At 51.5% G+C, this 19,435-nt stretch overlaps 1 protein-coding gene across 2 annotated transcripts in view; it reads right to left on the bottom strand.

The window, feature by feature from the left end:
• Positions 1 to 19,435, bottom strand: part of TMOD1 (tropomodulin 1) — a 50,552-nt gene that overhangs the window by 4,945 nt on the left and 26,172 nt on the right. The window contains exons 4-8 of one of the 2 annotated variants that reach the window (XM_016222967.2): positions 14,736 to 14,825; positions 13,732 to 13,862; positions 11,928 to 12,035; positions 9,645 to 9,788; positions 2,159 to 2,303 (exon numbers count right to left, since the gene is read on the bottom strand). In XM_016222967.2, the coding sequence (XP_016078453.1) occupies positions 2,159 to 2,303; positions 9,645 to 9,788; positions 11,928 to 12,035; positions 13,732 to 13,862; positions 14,736 to 14,825 (618 nt within the window). Of the gene's footprint in view, positions 1 to 1,943; positions 2,304 to 9,644; positions 9,789 to 11,927; positions 12,036 to 13,731; positions 13,863 to 14,735; positions 14,826 to 19,435 lie in introns of those variants that run through there. The other variant, XM_016222966.2, reaches the window with a different exon arrangement.

Below are 19,435 nucleotides of genomic sequence, written 5' to 3'. Positions count from 1 at the left end.
AATCAATGAGCCGATTCTGCTCTGAATTCTCCTGTGGGAAACCCCGAGGGGACAGCTGTTCACTCCTGCCCAGGAAACTGCCACAGTGCCACCTCCCACCTGCTTTCATCACCAGACTCCTCAGGTTGGTATTAAGGGCCTTTGGCTCACAGCCTCCCCACATCTACTGAGCCCCATTCCTTGCGAACACCTCGTATACCTGTGAATCATCCTGCCTTTGCCCACGCCGTCCCCTCTGCTTCAAATGCCCTTCCTCCCTCCTCTGTGAGTTCCTGTTTTTCGTTCTAGGTCTCACTCCCCATAATGGCTCCTCAGTCTGTTTAGATCTTTCTGTCTCTCCTGTCCTGTGCACCGGGTCCTACCACCTTGCCTTTGCCTGTGCTAGTACTCCCATCAAGAATGCCTCCTGACCTCCCCACAACCTCCCTCTTCCTTTCAAGGCTGGCTGAAGGCCCACCCCAACCAGGATGCTTTGTTTAACTGGCTTTATTTAGAAACAGTGTTCAGGCGTTCTTGAATTTTTAGGCGCACCTTTGAGTCTTTTCTCCCCTAAAAGGTATAAGGGTTCTTAAGTCAGGGAACTAGCCTTTCTGTTACCCCTTACATCACCGAGCATAACCCTGGGCACACAAAAGATGCTCCAAAAGGGTTTGCTGTCACTAACTATTGGTGTGACTTGACTGGGCCACTGCCTAGAAGGGCAGCCCATCCCAGGCTTCACTTTCTCCATAAGGGAAATGGAGGGATGGGCCTGAAGTCCTTCCAGCCCTGGCACTCTCGGGTCCTGCCATAACCCCAGGAAGATCCCTGGTGATAGGAGTCGGGCCTGGATTTTGGAATCACAGACTCTCAGGACTGGGAGAGTCCTCCAGGGCATTTTCTTAAACCTCCAGCTGATTTTGGTGTCTCCTCCCCCTCCCCCACAGCACCCTCCATCTCTAGTCATCTGGAACCTTCTTCTGTCCACGGAAAAAAGACCTCGCCTCAGGTTCATCACCATGTGCTCTAGCATTAGGTGCTTTGCATTTTACTGAGTGTTAGAAACAAAGCAAACAACAAAAGCCACGTGTAAAGCAGGCTTGAATTTGATCAAAAGCTCACTGAAGACATTGTCCTTTTGAAAACATAATTCAATCCCAGAAAGCAGCTTTCTTTATTTCTTTTTAAAGCTCATTATGCTTCCTTCTCATCTATAATAAGAATGCGTGACTTAGTGTGTCTTCCTCCTGCCTTGGCTCTAGCGAACTCGTGGCTGAACACAGTGATCAATTACGGTAACGCGTCAGACCTACTGATCTTCTTCCCCTTCTCTAATTTTCCTACAGCCTTCTCAGACACGCTCCTTTTTGGAGACTCTATCGAGTCCTTTCAGCAGCCGGCAGGAGCACACATGGTAAATAACTACACATAGAGCTTGAGAACGACTGACATCTGGAAAAGCTGATGATTGATCTCACTTTTCACTCAACCGATTTACTGGGTGTGTGCTCACAAGGAAGACTGTGTCACTTTCTTTTTTCATTTTCTCTTTAGAAAAGACAAACTATGCCTTTAACTGAGATTCAATTACTGTAACCTGTTCACTATGAAGTCAACATTTTCAACTTTTATCTTAAAAGCGAAGAGAAGTCTCCTAGGTTTGGGGCTTGGGTATTAGAGCTGGTTGGGGGCTTTGGGATCCGGGGCCAGAGCCAGACTGTGACCTGGACAGAATTCTTGAGTTCAGAGAAGGGTGTTGGGGAGAGGAGGGTGTTGGGGGGAGGAGGGTGCTGGGGGGAGGAGGGTGTTGGGGAGAGGAGGGTGTTGGGGAGAGGAGGGTGTTGGGGAGAGGAGACTCGCAGTGAGCCTGTGTTCTTCCACATGTCATTTCACTCAGCTAGTGAGCTGAGGGTGCCCTCTGGGCCCAGCCCTGGGCTGAGCTGAGCTGAGCTTTGCTGCTGGGAGGAGAGGGCCCGGCCTGGCTCCCTGAAACAGACTGCTCACAGCCGAGGGAGGAGACAAGGCACAAACACAGAAAACAAATGCAACCAACGTGAAAGTTGGGAGTCAGGCTCACCAAGAGGACTCCAAGAAGGCATCAGTGAAAATGTCCCTGCCATTCCCCCCAGGACAGGTGGAAAGACGACAGGTGGGTGGGTGGGGGCACATTTCCACTCACCCAGGTCGTTGTTGCTCATCATGGCGTTGGACGCCCGCAGCCGGGGCCCCTGCTGGGTGAAGTGGTAGCCGAATTTCAGAAGCGTTGTGTTTTTTTCCAACATGCTCACGATCTCCATCTCCACCTTGTTGCCCAGGGGCTGGCTCTTTGGTCAGGAAAGAACAATAGTCACCACTCATTCCATTTGCCTAGGGCCTAACCCTTCTGTACCCGGCAGAAACCCTGAGTGGCGGGGAAACGGAAGCCTGGAGGCGGTGAAAGGCCACACGACCAAGAGGAAATGAGCTGGGATTCGAACCCACAGCTGCTGGACACCAAGGACAGATCCTTCCACTGGCCCACAGCAGCCACCCAGAAGGTCTGAGCAGGAAGGACCTTGTAGTCATCTAGTCCAAGGAAATTTTAAAATCCTGCTGCCCAGCTATTCCCCATCCTAATTAATTCAGAATTACTGGGAGTGAGGCTCAGGTGTCTGGTTTTTCAAACTCCCGGGTGATTCCAATGTACAGCCAGGTTTCATAATCAGTCATTTACACTCATCTTCAATTTAAAAATGAAGAAACTGAGGCCGAGAGAGGAAAAAGGACTTGCCCCAAGTCACACAGGGAGCAGGAATGCTAAAGTCAGCTTCCTACGCCTGTTACGCCCCTACCCCCAAACCCATAGTGATCATCTGGCAAAGACGAAAAGGGAAAGCCTTTTAAGATTTACTCTTAGAAAATGTTGAATATGCAATATAGTGTTATTACCTATAATAATATAGCCATGCTGTACATTACATTCCCTACAATTTATTTATTTTATAGCTAGAAGTTTTCACTTTTTGATCCCCTTCGCCCATTTCACTCATCCCAACCCCACCCCTGGCAACTACCAATCTGTCCTCTGGGTCTATGAGCTTGGATGTTTTTGTTTGTTTATTTGTCTGTTTTGTTTTTAGATTCCGCATATAAGTGAGATCATGTGGTATTTTTTTCTGACTTCTTTCACTGAGCATAAGGCTCTCAAGGTCCACCCATGTTGTTGCAAATGGCAAGATTTCCTTCTTTTTTATAGTTGAATAATATTCCATTGTGTATATATAGACATAAATACACTCATCTTTTTTTACCCATCCGTCCACTGATGGATACTTAGGTTGCTTCCATGTGTTGGTATTGTTGATAATGCTGCAGTGAACACGAGAGTGCACACTACATTTTTTCGAAGCAGTGTTTTTGTTTTCTCAGAAGTGGGGTTACTGGGTCGTATGCTAGTTTTATATTTTTTCGAGGAAGCTGCATACTGTTTTCCATAGTGGCTGCATCAACTTACATTCATACCAACAGTACACAAGGATTCCATGTTCTCCGCATCCTCGCCAAAGCATGTTATTTCTTATCTTTTTTATAGTAGACACTCTACCAGGTGTGAGGTGATATCTCTCTGTGGCCTTGATTTGTATTTCCCAGATGATTGGTAATTTTGAGCATCTTTTCATGTACCTGTTAGCCATCTGTATGTCTCTTCTGGAAAAATGTCTATTCAGATATTCTGCCCATTTTTTTAACTAGGTTATTTTTTTAAACTTTAAATTTAAATAATTAAAATTAAATAACATTTAAAATTCAGTTCCTCATTTGCACGAGCCACATATCAAATATGCAACAGCCACTGGCTACCATGTTGGCTGGTGCAGATACAGAACATTTCCATCATCACAGAAGGTTCTTGTGGACGTGCTACCCTAGACTGTGAGCCCTTGGATAGCACATTGTACCCAGTATCTCTAGGTCAAAGTCAAGGAATTGGATGGAGGACAAAGGAACAGGGTTGGTGCACAGGAGGGTTGATTGAGAAGATACATCAGCCCAGCGTCCAAAGAGACAAGCATGGAACTGCAGTTGAAATCTTGATGGAGAACTCCTCCCAGGTTATTCTGAGTTCACCAGAGCTCACCTGGATTCAGATGGGGCTGAGGACACTGACTAGAGCAGGCAGAGGGACATTGGTGAAATTCCACCAGCCTCTGGCAAGGCTCCTGAAAGTGCTGAGAACTCCAGCCTGAACTCGGAGGACTCAGACCAGCCTTGCATTCTGGGTGGCTTGGCCTGGTAGACGAAACAGAGACCATCTGAGGTCCCAAGAAGGAACTGGCAGGTCCCCCACCCACCCTACGTAGCGGTAAGCTTGGCCTCTCCTTGAGAGCGCTGTGAGAACTCAGGATGGGAGTCTGAGAAGGCACAGGTCCTTCCTGAGTGGAGGGGCGGCCAGGGCCGCTTCTGCAAAGCTGATACGTCCTGTCGCTCAGTCCAGAGGACAGAGCACCCCAGTGCAAACTGCCCCCATCCGGCCTCCCTACATCCCAAGGAGATGGGCTGGGCGGCCAGGAACTAGCACCTCCGGCTTAGAGACGAGTAAACTGAGCCCACGTATAGATGGAAGCTGGACTGGGCTCCTTTTGCTTAATGACAGAGCCAAGACTAGACCTTGGCCTGGGGCTGGAAGGGCTTTGGAGGACCCCGCAGGCCCGCCTTCTCGAACCAGCACTATCCCTGAGGCACACGCAGATGTCTCTCTTAGGTGTGTGTGAGAGGATCCAGGAGTCCTTTAGATAGTTGTGGCCAGTCTTCCTGGTGTGTTAATCTCGGACCAGAACCACTATTTTAACACGAAGGAGTAAAATAGGAAATGCCGAGCATCTTAACAAGCTTCGTACTTGCTTCATTCCCAGACCCTCCCTTTTCTCCGGGGACTCTGAGACCAGAAGGCCGTGTGGACGAGATTAGGACAAAAAAGCTGGCCTCTTAATTACTTTTCAAATACTTATTATTTAGGGATTACTGTATGCCAGACAATGTCATAAGCACCTTACACATGTTAACTCATTTGCTCCTCACTACGTCCTATTGTACCTTTCACCTTCTAGGTGAGGGACATGAAGAACAGAGGTATAAGGAATTTCCCCTGAGTCACGGACCTAGGCAGGTTCAGGCCAGATTTGAACCAGGAGAAGTTTGCTCCGGAGTCTGTGCTAGTTCTCGCCTCACTGGGGCCTCTAAAAGCTCAGAAAGCAGAAGTAGGGCTGGAGAAAGGAGGCAGATGGAGTTTGGCTATGTGCGCAGGATTGTGATCTAGCATCAGCAGTGCCTCCACTTTCTTTAGCCTTTTATCAAAATATTAAGCACATCCTCACTGTCAGACATTGGAATGAAATGTGGTAAATCCAGCCAATACCCCCAGACCTTGCACATGTCTTCACTGGGGGAGGGGGTCATGTTTTCAGGCTTCGTCTGTTCAGAGGGGCAGGGAGAGTGCCCTGGGCCCTGAGGGTCCTGGGGAAGGGCCTGCTGGAGGGAGCTCTGCTGGGAGTGAGGAGGGTGAACTAGAGGCCCAGAGACCCGCCACTGGGAATGATCTGCTTGGGATGGATGGGGCCTGCAGAAACCCCATCTGCAGGGTGTGTGCCCTGGGGCTGAGCGGGCCTCCCCCGTCCATCCATACACGCGGCCTATCTGAAAGGCAGGACATCTCAGCTCCAACCCAGCTCTGACTCTTACTTGATCCATGACTTCAGGCAAGTCTCATCCCTTCTCTGATCCTCAGTTTCCCCACCTGTAAAAGGAGGGTGGGACTAGCCATTTTCTCAGTGCCCTCAGCTCCAGGTCAGCGCCCCTCTGCCCCCTCCCATCCTCACTGCCGTCTCTGGGCAACTTCAGGCAGTGACAGAGCAGTGTTTGGAGATAAAGAAAGACGTGCTGAGTAAACGAAGAGCCTCAGAGTCCTGACTCCCAAATTTGTGTCCTGAGCCAGCCTGGGAGGCTCCGTGTCACCGGGTAGAATGCCCCAAGTCCCTTTCCTTGGCCATATAAGGAGAAAGGAGAGCAGAGACTCACTGGCACAGGTTACAGGCACAAGCTGAGGAGAAGGCTGCAGCCTCTGAAGACCTCGGGGACTAACCAAGAATGAGAGATAAATGAAATGCCACTCACCACCTCCTTTCGGTCACACTCCCCAGAAGCCTAGGGGCTGGGGCACCTGGTGAGAGGCAGTCGCCATGCCCAGACCTCCTAGGACGCACTGTGAGAGGCACGGATGGCCTTCCCCAGAGCCTGGGTGGCACAGCCCCCTCCCCAAGACCGGCCTCCTCCCCTCCCGCCTCCTCTCCTGCCAGACCCCATTCAGTCTGTAGACTGCAGGCATTTGGGAGCACTTCCCCACAGGTCCCCTCATCTAGGAGATCATAATACCCCTCTGGTCTCCCAGGCCCCGATGCCCTCTCCCTGCTCCCATCCAGCAGGAAACCATGTTCCCAGAGCACAACTTTAGTGTACAGGGCAGTCCTCAACCCACCTTCCCTCAACCCCGGTTCAGAGCCCCTTGGACTCCCAACTCCCTTTCTGGCCTTCCTCTGGGGGTACCATTAGTCATGCTTGGATGGGCTTCTTGGCTTTCCCTTCTCCTTCTCTTTGTTTGTGTGGTTCCCTGCACCTGAGATGCCATGACCTCCACTTCACCTTCTGAGATACTGTCCACCCTACAGGTTTATCTCAGACTCCACCTCCTCCAAGAAGCCCTCCCTGATGCCTGTTCCTCACCGAGACTGCTCACTCCAATGGACCATAGGGCCCACTGCCTGTGGCTTGCTGGAGCACCTCATCTGATGGTTATTTCTGCACTTGGGTGTCTTCCTATGCAGTGAAGAATCCCTGGAGGGCAGAGCAGAGCCTCATTCACACATAGTGCGCAGCACTCCTCTGAGGTGCAGCTGGCACTCACCAAGCGCTGAGATGAACCATAAAGGGGGCTTCCAGGATGCGGGAGTAGATGGTGATAATGCTTTGGCCTCGCACCAAAGGAAAAGGACAGCTGAGAAAAGCCAAGCGAGGTCCACATGAAACTACAGTAGGGTTCAAGAGCCCAGACAGGCACAACTCACGGACTTTGGAGTCACACAAATCTGGGTTCGAATCTTGCTTCTGCCACTTACTTACTGTATGACCTTGGGCAGGTCACATAGCCTGCATGGGCCTCAGTTTCCTCATCTACAATACCAGGATGGGTGTAATACCCACTCCCAGTCTGTGTGAGCACTAAATGATATAACAGATTCATGGTACCTCTCAGGAAATTAACTCAGAATAATGTGTGAACTCCCTAGATCACCTCTGGAGTAATTGCAGAAGTTAACGACCACATAGTTCAATCTATCATCTCAGAAGTGGGAATTCTTTTAGCCCCAGTTACAAGTGAGGTGCTGAGGCTCAGGGAAGTGATCATTGCACCAGGTGGTCAGCCAGGGTGAGGGTGAAGGTCAGCACTGGCTCCAAGTCTGAGCTCTTGGGCTTTAGCAGTGAGAAGGAAGGTGGGCAGCTCATTCCCTGACAGCTGCCACCAGTGACCTGAGGCAAGCATTCTGCCCCAGTGTCAGGTTTCAGCTGGCCCTGGGTAGACCCTGACTCCCTGCAAGGCCAGGCTTGAAGTCACATGACCAGCTGATCCCAGGGCCTAGCCCAGGGCTGCTGCCAAGCCTGCCCTATGCCTTTGTTCCATCTGCTGTGCCCCTCCTGCCTCCAATAATGCAGGGTCAGCAATGCCAAAGGAGGGCCATAAAAGGTGGGGGTGAGGGTGAGGAGGAGCTGGGAATGGGCGATGCAGCAACAAGACCACTGGCATTTGAGAGATGCAAGAAGCCCAATGCAGCAAATTCACGTGGCAGGGCCGCTGCAGGCTCATGTAGCCTTTTCAGATGAATTAGAAAAAAGTACCCTCTCAGGGGAACAAAGCCCCACACCAATTGTTGGAGAGTGGAACGTGGGTTGGACTTCAACACCTGCCACCTCGTGTGCAGTGAACAACATACACAACCACCCAGGGCAGCCCTGTCTACCAATCTCCACTGTGGGGCCAAGTTCTGAGCTCGGCTCTGAGATATGGAGATGACTCAGACGCAGCATCAGCTTCTCAGAATCTCACAGGGAAGCCAGGGTCCTAGGAGAACACAGGGAAAAACCACCTAACTTGCTCTGGGAGGCCAATTTCCATAGTGTAAATATTCCCACTAGGGGCAATTTCAAGGTTCCAACGTGCCATCACTGAAGGGGAGACAGGAAGAGATGTGCAGTCAGCTCCTACAAGCTGGTTCCAGCTGGCTCCTAGAACAGCACTGGGAGAGGGAGAGGCCTCAGCTGAATCCAGAGGAAGAGAAGGAGTTCTCCAGGCAGAGAAGTGGTAGGGGGAGGGGAGGACATTCCAGCAGGAGAGAAAACCAAGAGCAAAGACAGAAAGGTATGAAAGTAAGTAGGGAGCAAACTGTGAAGAGCTTTGAAGGGGTTCTGATTGACAAGGGACCACAGAAGTCTTCTGGAAGCTGGTGATGTTTTAGTTCTTGACCTAGACAGGGGTTTCAAGCCCAGTATTATTTGTTAAACTGTACATTTAAGTTAAACTGTACATTTTATGCACTTTTCTGTATGTTTATAATATTTTACAATAAAGATAAATATCTCATTCAGGAATAACCTCTAGTTATAATTGTTATATTTCTTTCCCATCTTTTTCCTTTGCATACATTTATATGACCATTCAGCAAAAATTTTCATGTAGGAAAAACGTTCCCTATCCATACACCATTAAGAAGAAAGCATTTTAACATTGAAAATAATGTGGTGTAATGGAAGGATGTGGGTTTTGGGGTTAGAGAGTCCTGGATTCAAATCCTGCCACCTAAAGTGCGAACTTGGTGGCCCTGAGAAAGTTGCTTGTCTTAGCCTCTCTGAGCAGTTTTCTCTTCCGCAAAGTGGGAGAGATAATACCCACATCCTGCAGAGAGGTTGGGAAAATCAGAGTTGGTGTGTCAGGTGCATGGCACAGAGCCTAGCCCACAATGGACCCTCAATACATGTAACATACAAGATACCTTATATGCAAGGTATGGTTATTAGCATAGTTTTAAAAGGTCAGAACTGAAAGAATTGCCCTGAAAATAAATGACTGAATCACAGAAGTCATAGAGAAACAATAGCCCCATAAGGATAAAGACAAATTAGGATTTTCCCAGAGAATAACCTAGATGGTAAGGAGACTCAAGCATCCATTGTGTGTGTATGTGGTGGTGGTGATTGAAGAAAATGGAACATTTAGCCTGGTGAGGAAGATTCCAATGGTTTATAAGATCTGTATAACAGATGTGCCCTGCATGTAGAACAGAGCAGAATTAAGCCCAACAAACAGGACTTAAAGAGCTAATTTCTAATGGATATCGGAAAGGATAGCCTCACTAATAATAGAAGGGTAAGCAGTGAGCTCCCCATCACTAGGGGTACACAAGCAAAAGCTGCAAGAACACTTGGTGGGAATGAAAAAGGAAGGTGAGCATGGTCCCTTGAGGCTGGGCTCTGGAGCTTTTCCAATCAGCAGCATCTACTTCATCCAGCAGCATGCAGGAAAGTGCAGAACAGTGAGTGTCCTATGGCAAAGGACACGAGGAGACCCTTGCTCGTCTTACCTGGTTATCAATTTTCAGTTCCACCAGCGAAGTGTTGTATGGAAGAGCTTCCACCAGGCGCAGGATCCCAGCTCCGGAAATGAAGTTGGATTCCACATTCAGTGTCTTCAGCGCTGTGTTCTCCTTAAGCATCTCAGCAAGGGCCTTGAGCCACAGGAGGAAAGCAAGTGTCCTCATGAGTCACCCTGAGTGGAGCCTCTCTTGGGTAGAACCTAATCCACTGAGGGAACCTTGCTGGGAGCAAGAGTCCCTTGTTCACTTATGCTATTCGAGCTAGGGACCAGGCAAGATGATCTGCACACTTCCTTCACCAAGCACAGCTCTATATCTCTCCTCCTCTCCAACCTGCCATGCCTCTGGACTATTCCCCCAAAGCCTCTGCTGGATGCAGGTCCCACTCTCTTCTTCAGCCTCAACTCTCGCTGCTCCCTGATGGTGGGGCTACTCTCAGTTCCCCATGCACGCCCAGTGCTCTCCCAGTGCTTAGCCTCTGCTTATTCCTGCCACCTGGAATGTCCTTTCCTTTCTGCTTCACTCATCCAAACCCTGTCCTTCCTTCAAGGCCATTCTCAGTGCCCCTTTCTCTGAGCGCCTTTGCTGACACCCCCAGCTAGCTTGGCCTGTCTTCTTGAACCTCATAGAATTTATCCATGACCTCCTTCACGGAACTTGTATTCCCTGGTTTAGGTTGGTTTTATATTGATGGGGTCTCTGCCATTAGCCTGTCTCCCCTGGGTGGGCTGAAAGCCACCTTATCATCCCATGGACCCTGCAGTGCTCAGCACATTAGTAGGTCCTCAGTCACTGTCCACTGAGTGACTGGTAGGGTCCCAACCTCCCCAAATATTCTCACTTGTCTCTTCTATTTCCCTGTTGGGATTCCATGAAGTCATTGTTCTCTTGGTCTGAGCAGAACTGAGCAGAGAGGGAAGCCTGGGAAGCCACCCCACTGGGCAAGTGACCAGGACAAATGGGAGGAGAGGAGCTCAGGTGGCCCCCAGCACGTTTGGGAGGAATACGGCCAGGGGTGTAGATGACAATCAGAGCCTCTGGAGGAAATGAAGTAATTAGCAGTTGGTGGAAACCGTGTGTCATGGAGGAAAGGAGACTCCAGCAGCTGATAGGCCAGGACGTACAATCTGTGGGCCCGGCTGTGTGAAATGCTGATCGGAGCCAGGAAGACCCTTTCCACCATCCCCTGCTTGTTGAAACCCCACACAAGGCTCACCTCCCAGGGAGCCTTCCTTACTGAAATCATCATTCCCTCCTCGGCTCGCCCTGCTCTATACCCCCAGGAAGACATGTCAGCTTTCTCTGTGACCCCGAGTAGGCTGGACCCTCCTAAGGGGAGGGACCCAGTCTATATTCTCTGCACAGCATCCCTTTTGTTCCCCAGGAAAGGCCTGCCTGGGCCTGATAATCAAGATATTTAACAACCACTAGGCAAGTCCAGCAGGCTGATCCAAGCGGACATGCTGGTGGCTGAGCAGGTCCCAGAGGCACTGTCATGCCAGGAGTCAACTCTGTTTGCTGCACCAGAGTGAAGGAATTGGGGGTAGAGGGTGCGCAGCAGCAGAGCTGGGGCAGGCAGTGGGGCACATACAGAGCTCTGCCAGTCTGATTTACTGGCCGGCCCAGAGCACCTCAGTATGCGGCAGTGGGTATGCTGGTGTGGACGGGCTGACATCAGCGGCTGGCCTGGCACAGAGTTGATGTGCCATCAACATTTGTGTGGAATGTTTAAAAAGAAAAAAGAATGGATGGCTACTTTATGATAAGTTCAACTTAATTTGAACAGCAATATTTTTAAGACATGAATGAAAAACAGCTAAACTTGGTCATCAGGACCTGCTGATAAAGATGATGATTTTAGAGATGGAGAAACCGAGGCCCAGTATGGGGCTGGCCCTTGTCACACCTCACATGCTGAATGCAGAGAGACCCAGCTGTAGGGTCCACGTGACTTGCATTTAAATCTCAGCTCTACCTCCTACTCACTCTGCAACTTTGGACAAAGCAGGTTTCCTGAGCTCCCTGCTAAGTGGTGAGACCTGCACTTCTGGGATCAGGGGGAGTTGTGGAGATTAATTAGGATACTGTACAGGTGGTGCCTGGGTAACAACCATTCTGCCCACACCCTCTCTTGGCTCTAGCCCAGTGCCTCTCACCACACCACCCAAGGTTCTTCATCAGTGGGATATGGCCAGTCCTCAGGCCATAAGCATCAACCCTTCTATTTATGTGCCACCCACCCTCCATGCAGCAGAACAGAAAGGTACATACGTATGCCACGGGGTCATTGCTCCGTGTCCCCACGATGCTGAACTTCTTCACATACGAGTTGCCTTTCAGGGCCTCTGCATACGCCTTGAGGGTAGGTACGGGGATATTCTGCAGAGAGAAAGGCGGGCAGTGACCAATAGCCCCTGCCAGGAGCAGGTTGGGCAGACTGATGGGGGGTAACTCTCTCACACATGCAGCCTGATTTGTGGCAAGTCTCTGACCAAAAACCTAAAGGGGCAAAGGATTCTAGCTCTGCTCCAAATGGCTGGGATTTGGAGAGAACTTTCTGGTAAACAGATTGAGAAAATCCTCCCTGAAAAGTTCAGATAGGACTCACCACTCCCTCTGTGTGCAAACAGAGGCCAGAGGAGAAGGGAATCAAGGCGATGGATGCAGAAGAGTGTTAGGCCAAGAACTCGGGCCCGGGCTGTGGGGGTGGGTGGGGGCTTGACCTCTGCCCCAGCAACGGGCAATGTTTCTGATTTGCTCTGGGACTCTGGGGAGGTCTCTCCCCGTCTCTGGGCCTGATTCTGGAAGACAGAGGTGTGCATGTGGGGGAGCGGGGGTTGCCCTAGATGCTCTTTAAGAGACATCTGTCCCAGACGGTCTCAACCTTGCTGCACATCAGAAGTTCCTGGAGAACTCTTACAAAATGCTGATGCTCAGGCCTGCTCCAGAGCAATAAAATCAGAATCTCAGGAGAAGGTAGGTCTGGGCATTGGCATTATAGTTTTTAATTTCCTCTAGTGAAAAACACTGATCTAGCCCAACTGCCTAATGTGCAGAGGGGAGACTGAGTCCCGGAGAGGGTGAGCCCTGGCTGAGACCCACGATGCAGGCACAGAGCCGGGTCCCGCACCCCTATGCCCTCCAAGCTGGCATTCACTGCCAGGCTGTGCAGTTCTGAACTGTGCCAGTGTCTACCTCTAGGCACATGGTAGGCAATGGAGGCCCCAGAGAGAGGCCCCGGGCTGTGTTTTAATGGATCTCTCATTTCAGAGTGTCACTTTAGCTCCCCGTGGGAACAGAGCCTGGGAGGCCAGGTGGAGAAGGACACTTCAGACGCAGGTTTCCCATCTGATTGTGCCGTGGGGCTGGCAGTCACTTAAAAGAAAGTGGAGAAGAAAGGAAAGAGGAGCCGGGGATTGAGGGGCCTGCTTCTTGCCTTACTGCCACCCCCTCCCGGCACTAATCCCATTGGCCTCCGGGCTGAGCAGGTGGGCAGGCAGCTGGCTGCTTCTGAACTCCTCCCGCAGCCTGCTCGGCGTAGGACGGCCTGTCCGTCTGTCCCTCCCGTGCCCGTGGTGGTCACACGGGAAACGTCCGGAGAGAGATGGCCGGCAGCTTGGAATAGGCCTTCGGTACCTGGGCCGACAGCCCCGTCCCAGCTGCGGGACGAGGCTGAGCATGTGCGTGACGCGGAGGCTCGGGTGGCGGCTCCCAGGGCCGCGCCACCCCTCGAGCCTGGGCGCCGGGCTTTCCCAGCCTCAGGTCCCGCGCAGCCAGGTGTGCGTGTCTCACGCTTTGATCTCAGAGAAGCTCTGGGGTTTGAACGACACGGCGCGCTCCCCAAGTTGAAGCCGGGTTGGCCCCAGATGACCATCTGGGCCTGACGTCAGCCCCCCAAAAGGAACAGGGCCACGGGGCACACTTGTGAACACTGCCCGCCCCCCGGAGAGGTTCTGCCCCTTCCTGACCCAGGAGCCCCTGCAGCCCAGGCGGGCGCGCCCTCGGTGCTGCTGAGCCTGCTGCCCGCTCAGCGCCCGCACACGGCCTCCCCCGGCTGAGGGGGGCCAGGCCTTACCCGGATGTTGTTGAGGTTCACCTCTTCAAGTTTCGGGTCGTTGCTCTTTATCCGCTCCAGCGTTTCCTCCACGTCTGTCGAGTTGGGTTCTTCGTCGGGCACAGGCTTGTATTGTGTCGGTTTAATGACACCTAGAGTGGCCCACGAAAGGGGGTGTCTCACAGAAACACGGAGGCCACTTTCCCTCAACACAGGCACCCTCGGGAAGGAAGCGACCCGAGGGAGCTCAGGGACCCGTGGAGGGGGTGTGGGCCCTGCCTGGATTCTGTCCTTGACGTCCTGCAAGAACTAGGTGACTTCCTTAAACTCTCTGAACCCCGGTGTCCTCATCTGGTAGCCTGGGACCAGCGGCTCTTGTGAGGATGAAAGGAAGCCCGGGCGGGAAAGAAATATTCAACCCATCTAGAGGGGGGTGCTAGTGATTCTGTTGGCACCCCCCTTTCTCTCTGGGACCAAACGCCAGCTTGGAACAACGTGCCTGAGCAGAGACAATGCAATATTGGCACAGGAAAGACGGGAGACTCGTGGAGCAGGAGAGGTGCCCGGAGACAGACCCGCGCGGATGCGTGAAGTTTATGAGCAAGGTGGAGTCCCGAACCAGCGGTGGAAAGACACGCTTTGCAAAGAGTGGTGTTGGAACGATTCAATATCCATTAAGAAATGAAAATTTGATCTCATCTCACACCACACAAAACACAAACTCCAGGTGGATTAAGAAGTTGTAAATAAGAAGTAAACCTTTTACAACTTTAGAAGAAAATATAGGAGGGATTTTACAATACTGGGATGGAGACGGCCTTTGTAAACAAGACACGAATCCCAGAGGAGTGAAGGGAAAAGCTGCATAGATTTGGCTACATAAAAATGTAAAAGTCCTGCCAGGAGCCAGGGAGCATGAGCTGGGGGGGGGGAGGGGGGGAGCAAGCAGTGTGGGGATGACTTCCCTCCCCGGGGTCCTCGCTGGGGGCGGGAGAGGTGCTGCCGCAGTCAGGCTGCGTACTCACTGTTGAGTCCCTCTTTGTTCACGATGGAGCTGCTGCCCAGGGCCTGGTAGTACTGCTGGTTGCTCATGAGCGTGTGCATGCCCAGGATAGCTGCGGGGACACGGGGAGGGCCGTGACTCGCCCCTCTCAGGCAGAAGAGCCTCCCGAGCACAGACATTCCACACCCTCGAAATGTTTGCTCCCATAAATGGCAAGAAATGCTTGCTTGAAAACTTTTAAATTTGATTATTTAAGCAAATGTCAACTCTCTATCACCAGCCTAGACTTCTCTAGTCCCTGGCCTCCGGTTCCTAGATGTCCCCGGATGTCCCCCTGGCACATCCAACCCAGTCTGGCCAACACAGAACTCATCTTCCCCAGCAACAGCCTCTTCCTCTGGATCACCTTTATCCTGTCATCCTGCCTGTCCCTCACGGTGGGACCTCACTCCATGGCACCTTCACCAAGTCCTCGCCCTTCTAAACAGTGCCTCTCGTCTGTCCCACCTCCCACTTGTTCACCTTTGTCCTGGTTGAGGCCCTATCATATCTTGGCTGTATTGTCACGGCTGTGTAGTCGCTGGCATCCTGGCCCCACCCCCCTAGTTTCAGCACAGAGCAGCCAGAAAGGTCTTTCTGGAAAAGCAAATCTGACCGCATCACTCCTATGCTCAGTTGTTCTTTCATCCATTCACTTATTTAACGTTTACTGAGTGCCGACATCATGTGTCCAGCTGCAGGGTAGAGGGGGGCAGGGGGGAAGAAGAAAGACAGGATCCCCGCCCAGGTAGCTTACGGTCTGCTGGGGGATGGAGCCGCTAAGCAGTTTCCATCAATAGAAACAGAGGCGCAGCGTGTGGCAGGTGCTGTGAAGGAGAAGCTCAGTGTGTCCTGGGAGAACGGAACAGAAGGTCGTGGCTGGGAGTGATGACTAAGTGCTGGCCAAGGTAAGAGGGGGGAGGTGGAACATTCTGGGCAGAGGGAGCGGCGGGTGGGAAAGCCCCAGGCTCAGGGACTGGAAGGCCAGGAGGGAGGGGGACACGGAAGACAGAGATGAAGTTGTGGACAACACAGCACCCCGCTCGCCGAGCCCTCTCTCTGGGCGGGAGAATCCGCTGTCCATCATGATTCGCGTTGGGTTGCGCGTTGGAATCACTGGAGAATCTTGAGAAACTCCTGACGCCCAAGGCCTTCCCCAGACCAATGAAACCACAATCTCTGGGATTGGGGCAGAGATATCTTAATTTTTAAAAACTCCCCAGGTGGTTTCAATGGGCCCTCAAGACGAGGAACACCTCCTGACACGATCCCTCTGAATCCTCCCAACAATGCTTGGGAGTAGATTTTATTCAAATAGTCAATATGGGATCCTGCAGGGCCTGCAAGGTTTAGGTAAGGAGTTGGATGTCTTCTTTAGGTACAGCCTGGGAGGCCACTGAAGGTCCGAGCAGGGCATGAGATGGTCTGACTTGGATTCTGTGTGTTACTCTGGCTGCCTGGAAAACTGACTACAGAGGGAAGGAAGGACCGTGAGGCTCTTGCAGCCACTGGGGTGGGTGGACGGTGGCTTGTGACCCCCAGAGCCTGGCTTCACCGGCCTTCCCTGGGCTGGCCCTGCTTCAACAGCCTTGTCCCTGTTTCTGGGACACAGTCACTGCTGAGTAGATTCTCCTGCTTCTGCCACCGCCGCCCCTCTGCTGGCGGTCCTCTCTTCATCTGCAGTGCCCTCTGCTGAAATGCCCCTAGTAGTGTTGCTAGATTAAGCACATAAAATTAAAGACATCCAGTTAAATTGGAATTTCAGGTAAACAATGAAAAATGTCTTAGTATAAGTAGTTCTCATTCAGTATTTGGAACCTAATTAGAGTAAAAACTTATCCATTGTTTATCTGAAATTCAAATCTAACTTAGCATCCTGTACTTTACCTAACAACTCTACCTCTCCATCCCTCAGGACTTAGAATAACACTTCCTTCCCCAGGGAGTCTTCCTGGATTCCTCCCTCTCCCCTGCTAGTTCTCCCACAGGACCTGGTGTCCTTATCTCAGCATATAGTCTACATGGTTTTGAGATATCTGGGTACCTGTGTGCTTCCCCTACTGGACTATGAACTTCCAGAGGCCGGGAAAGAATATCATCTTTCTCTCTTCTACCTCTTCCAGAATACGATAAGCATTTGGTAAATACTACTTGCTGATGATCCCCCCCCCCCAGCTATTTCATTAGACATGGTTTCTAGTTAGAGAAAAAACACCAGATCTTTTAGCGAAGAGTCAGGGATGAGTCCTACCTATGACCCCAGTGCTGTGAGACCTTGGGCAAGTCCCCTCCCTCTCCAGGCTTCAGCCTCCTCTGTCCAATGCCGGGGTGAGATGAGATCATGGCAGGTCATATGATTCACCTGGGAACTTTGAGACAATATCCATGCTCCACCCTAGACTGACTAATATGAACCCCTGGAGGTATATTTTTTAACGTCCTTGGATGGTTTTGATGCTCCATGGGAGCTGGGAACCACAAGGCGAGATGATCTCAAAGTCCCTTCTGTTTCTCACATTCTAAGAGTCTTCTCTGCTAAAATTAGACCTGCCTGCTCATCTCTGAGGAGAACTAGAAGGGCGAGAGGCATCTGCATTTTTAAAAGCTCTCTGGGCTTTTATTTAGGCTGTGGCCATGTGGGCAGTGGGAGCTGAGGCCTGAGTCAGCGGCAGGTGAATCGGGTGGTCGTGCATCACCTTCTGGAGCCGCCACTTCCAGCTGCCACACAGGGTGCGGCTCGCGGTGGCCCTGGGCTGCTGCTGCTGTGGTTGCAGGTTTGGAAAATCAGTTTGGAATCCCAGGAAAGACGTGACCTCACGTGGCTGGCTGGTCTTGCTTAGAGTATATAGAGCGGTAGAAAATGGAAGATGCATTCTGTGCTGGGATGATAGCTTCCCATAACAGTCCAGAAAGGGGTGCAGAGGCAGGAAGGTTACAGAAAGTGCCAGGGGCCAGACGAAGGAGACCTGGGCTCCAGCCTGGCTTTAGTACTAATGTGCTGGGTAACCCTGTCCAGGTTACTTCTGCTTTTTGGGCCTCAGTTTTCTCATCTGTAAAACGGGGTGTGTTTTGAAAGCTGATCTTTTACCCTCACATAGGACTTAACAGCCACACCACATCTCATCATTTTATCCTGTTTGGCTTTTTACAACAAGCCTCCAGGGCAGGTGCTATGGGCCCTCCACTTTTCCAGCAGGCTTGAGAGGGAAGTGGTTTGTCAAAGACCATTTGGCAAGGACTGTCTGGCTCCTAAGTTAGTATTCATTCCCACACACTCCTCCACACACTAGGTCACCAGCAGTTTTAAAGTTCTAAAACTTCCCCTCTACTTTGAAATTCTAAACACAGAGGTAATAAATGTCAATAGCAGGTCTAAGACGAAATAAAACCATTCTGCAGCTCTGAGGAAACTAGGGTTCCAAGGAAGAAGGAAGGAAGGGAGGAAAGAGGGAGAGAGGGAGGGAGGGCAGAGGGCAGGGGAGGGAGGCGTGAGTGACGAAGGGAAACCGCACAGTGACACTGCCTGCTGCCTCATTCTTGGTAGATACTGGCAAGGCTGAATTTAGCACTGGGGAATGTGATTTTTTAAAAATAATAAGTCAAATCTTCCTCAAAACTCAAAAAGAACTATTTTTGAACTCTGAAAAAGAACATCAAGTTCTCTTTCCTCTCTCTGCCTTGGCAGGGTTCGCAAAGTCCGTAATTCCACTAAGGATGCAGAGATAACGCGCACATCCTGGGCCTCTCCAGCTGCCAACTGCTGGGCTGGCTCAGGGCAGACGGCAGGCATCCCGGGAACAGGTGGGAGAGGCTGGCTCAGGCCCAGGCCTTGGGTGCAGCTGAATGGCTCCTAGACAAGCCGCACCCTGGCTCTCGCAGAGCAGGAGTCTAAGGCACGAAAGTGCACTAGAAGCCGGGGGCGGGGGACTCTGCCTACAACTGCCTCGGAGAGTCACAAGAGCCAGGGGGTGCCAGCTGCCCTTGGGGGTTTCCTGGGGGTTGGCCCTTCTGAAGGGTGTCTCCCTACCCTCAATTCCTTCTTGGGTCCTATACCACCTGAAGGGGCCCTAAAAGCAAGCCAGGATCACATCCCCACCTGGGGAGGGGAGGCACTGATAATGCCAAATGCTTGCAGATGACTCCCAGTGGCCTCCAAGCCACAACCCAATGCCACATGCCCAAACTTTCATATTGTCAGAGGCCTGTGCGTTCTGTTCATCACCCTGTGGTGACGCTTTTCATGCTAAAATTTACATGCCTCTGCTTTGTTTTCATCACATCCTGGGCCCACAAGGGCAGGGACTGCATCTGATTCCTTCACGCGGCAGGAGTTCAACCATGTACGCCGACTCCACGAGCAAATGAATGAATGAATGGTGCACAAACATGAAAACAAATGAGAGTCCACAGGCCTTGCCTTACCGGCGTCACACCTGAGTCAGTGTGACACATCTGCTGGGGGTCTACATGTTCCTATCGTCACCAAATATCAAGCCTGCTGCATGTGCATCTGCAAAGCAAGCGGCTCAGAGGGGCTGCCTCCTCCCCCGCGCTCCACTGGCTCACCCTGCCTTTCCTCCTTCAGGGTCAGCTTCCTCTCTGGCCTTAGCTCCCTGGCCCCAGCCCCTAGCCCAGCCTCCATCCCCACCCTGTCCTTTGTCCTTCATGACACACTCTCACTTA

Source organism: Miniopterus natalensis, chromosome 12 (genome assembly GCF_054644295.1).
Source record: "Miniopterus natalensis isolate mMinNat1 chromosome 12, mMinNat1.hap1, whole genome shotgun sequence".
Taxonomy (NCBI): Eukaryota; Metazoa; Chordata; class Mammalia; order Chiroptera; family Miniopteridae; genus Miniopterus; species Miniopterus natalensis.
Note: the sequence above shows the minus strand (reverse complement) of the source record. Positions and strands in the feature narration are given on the sequence as shown.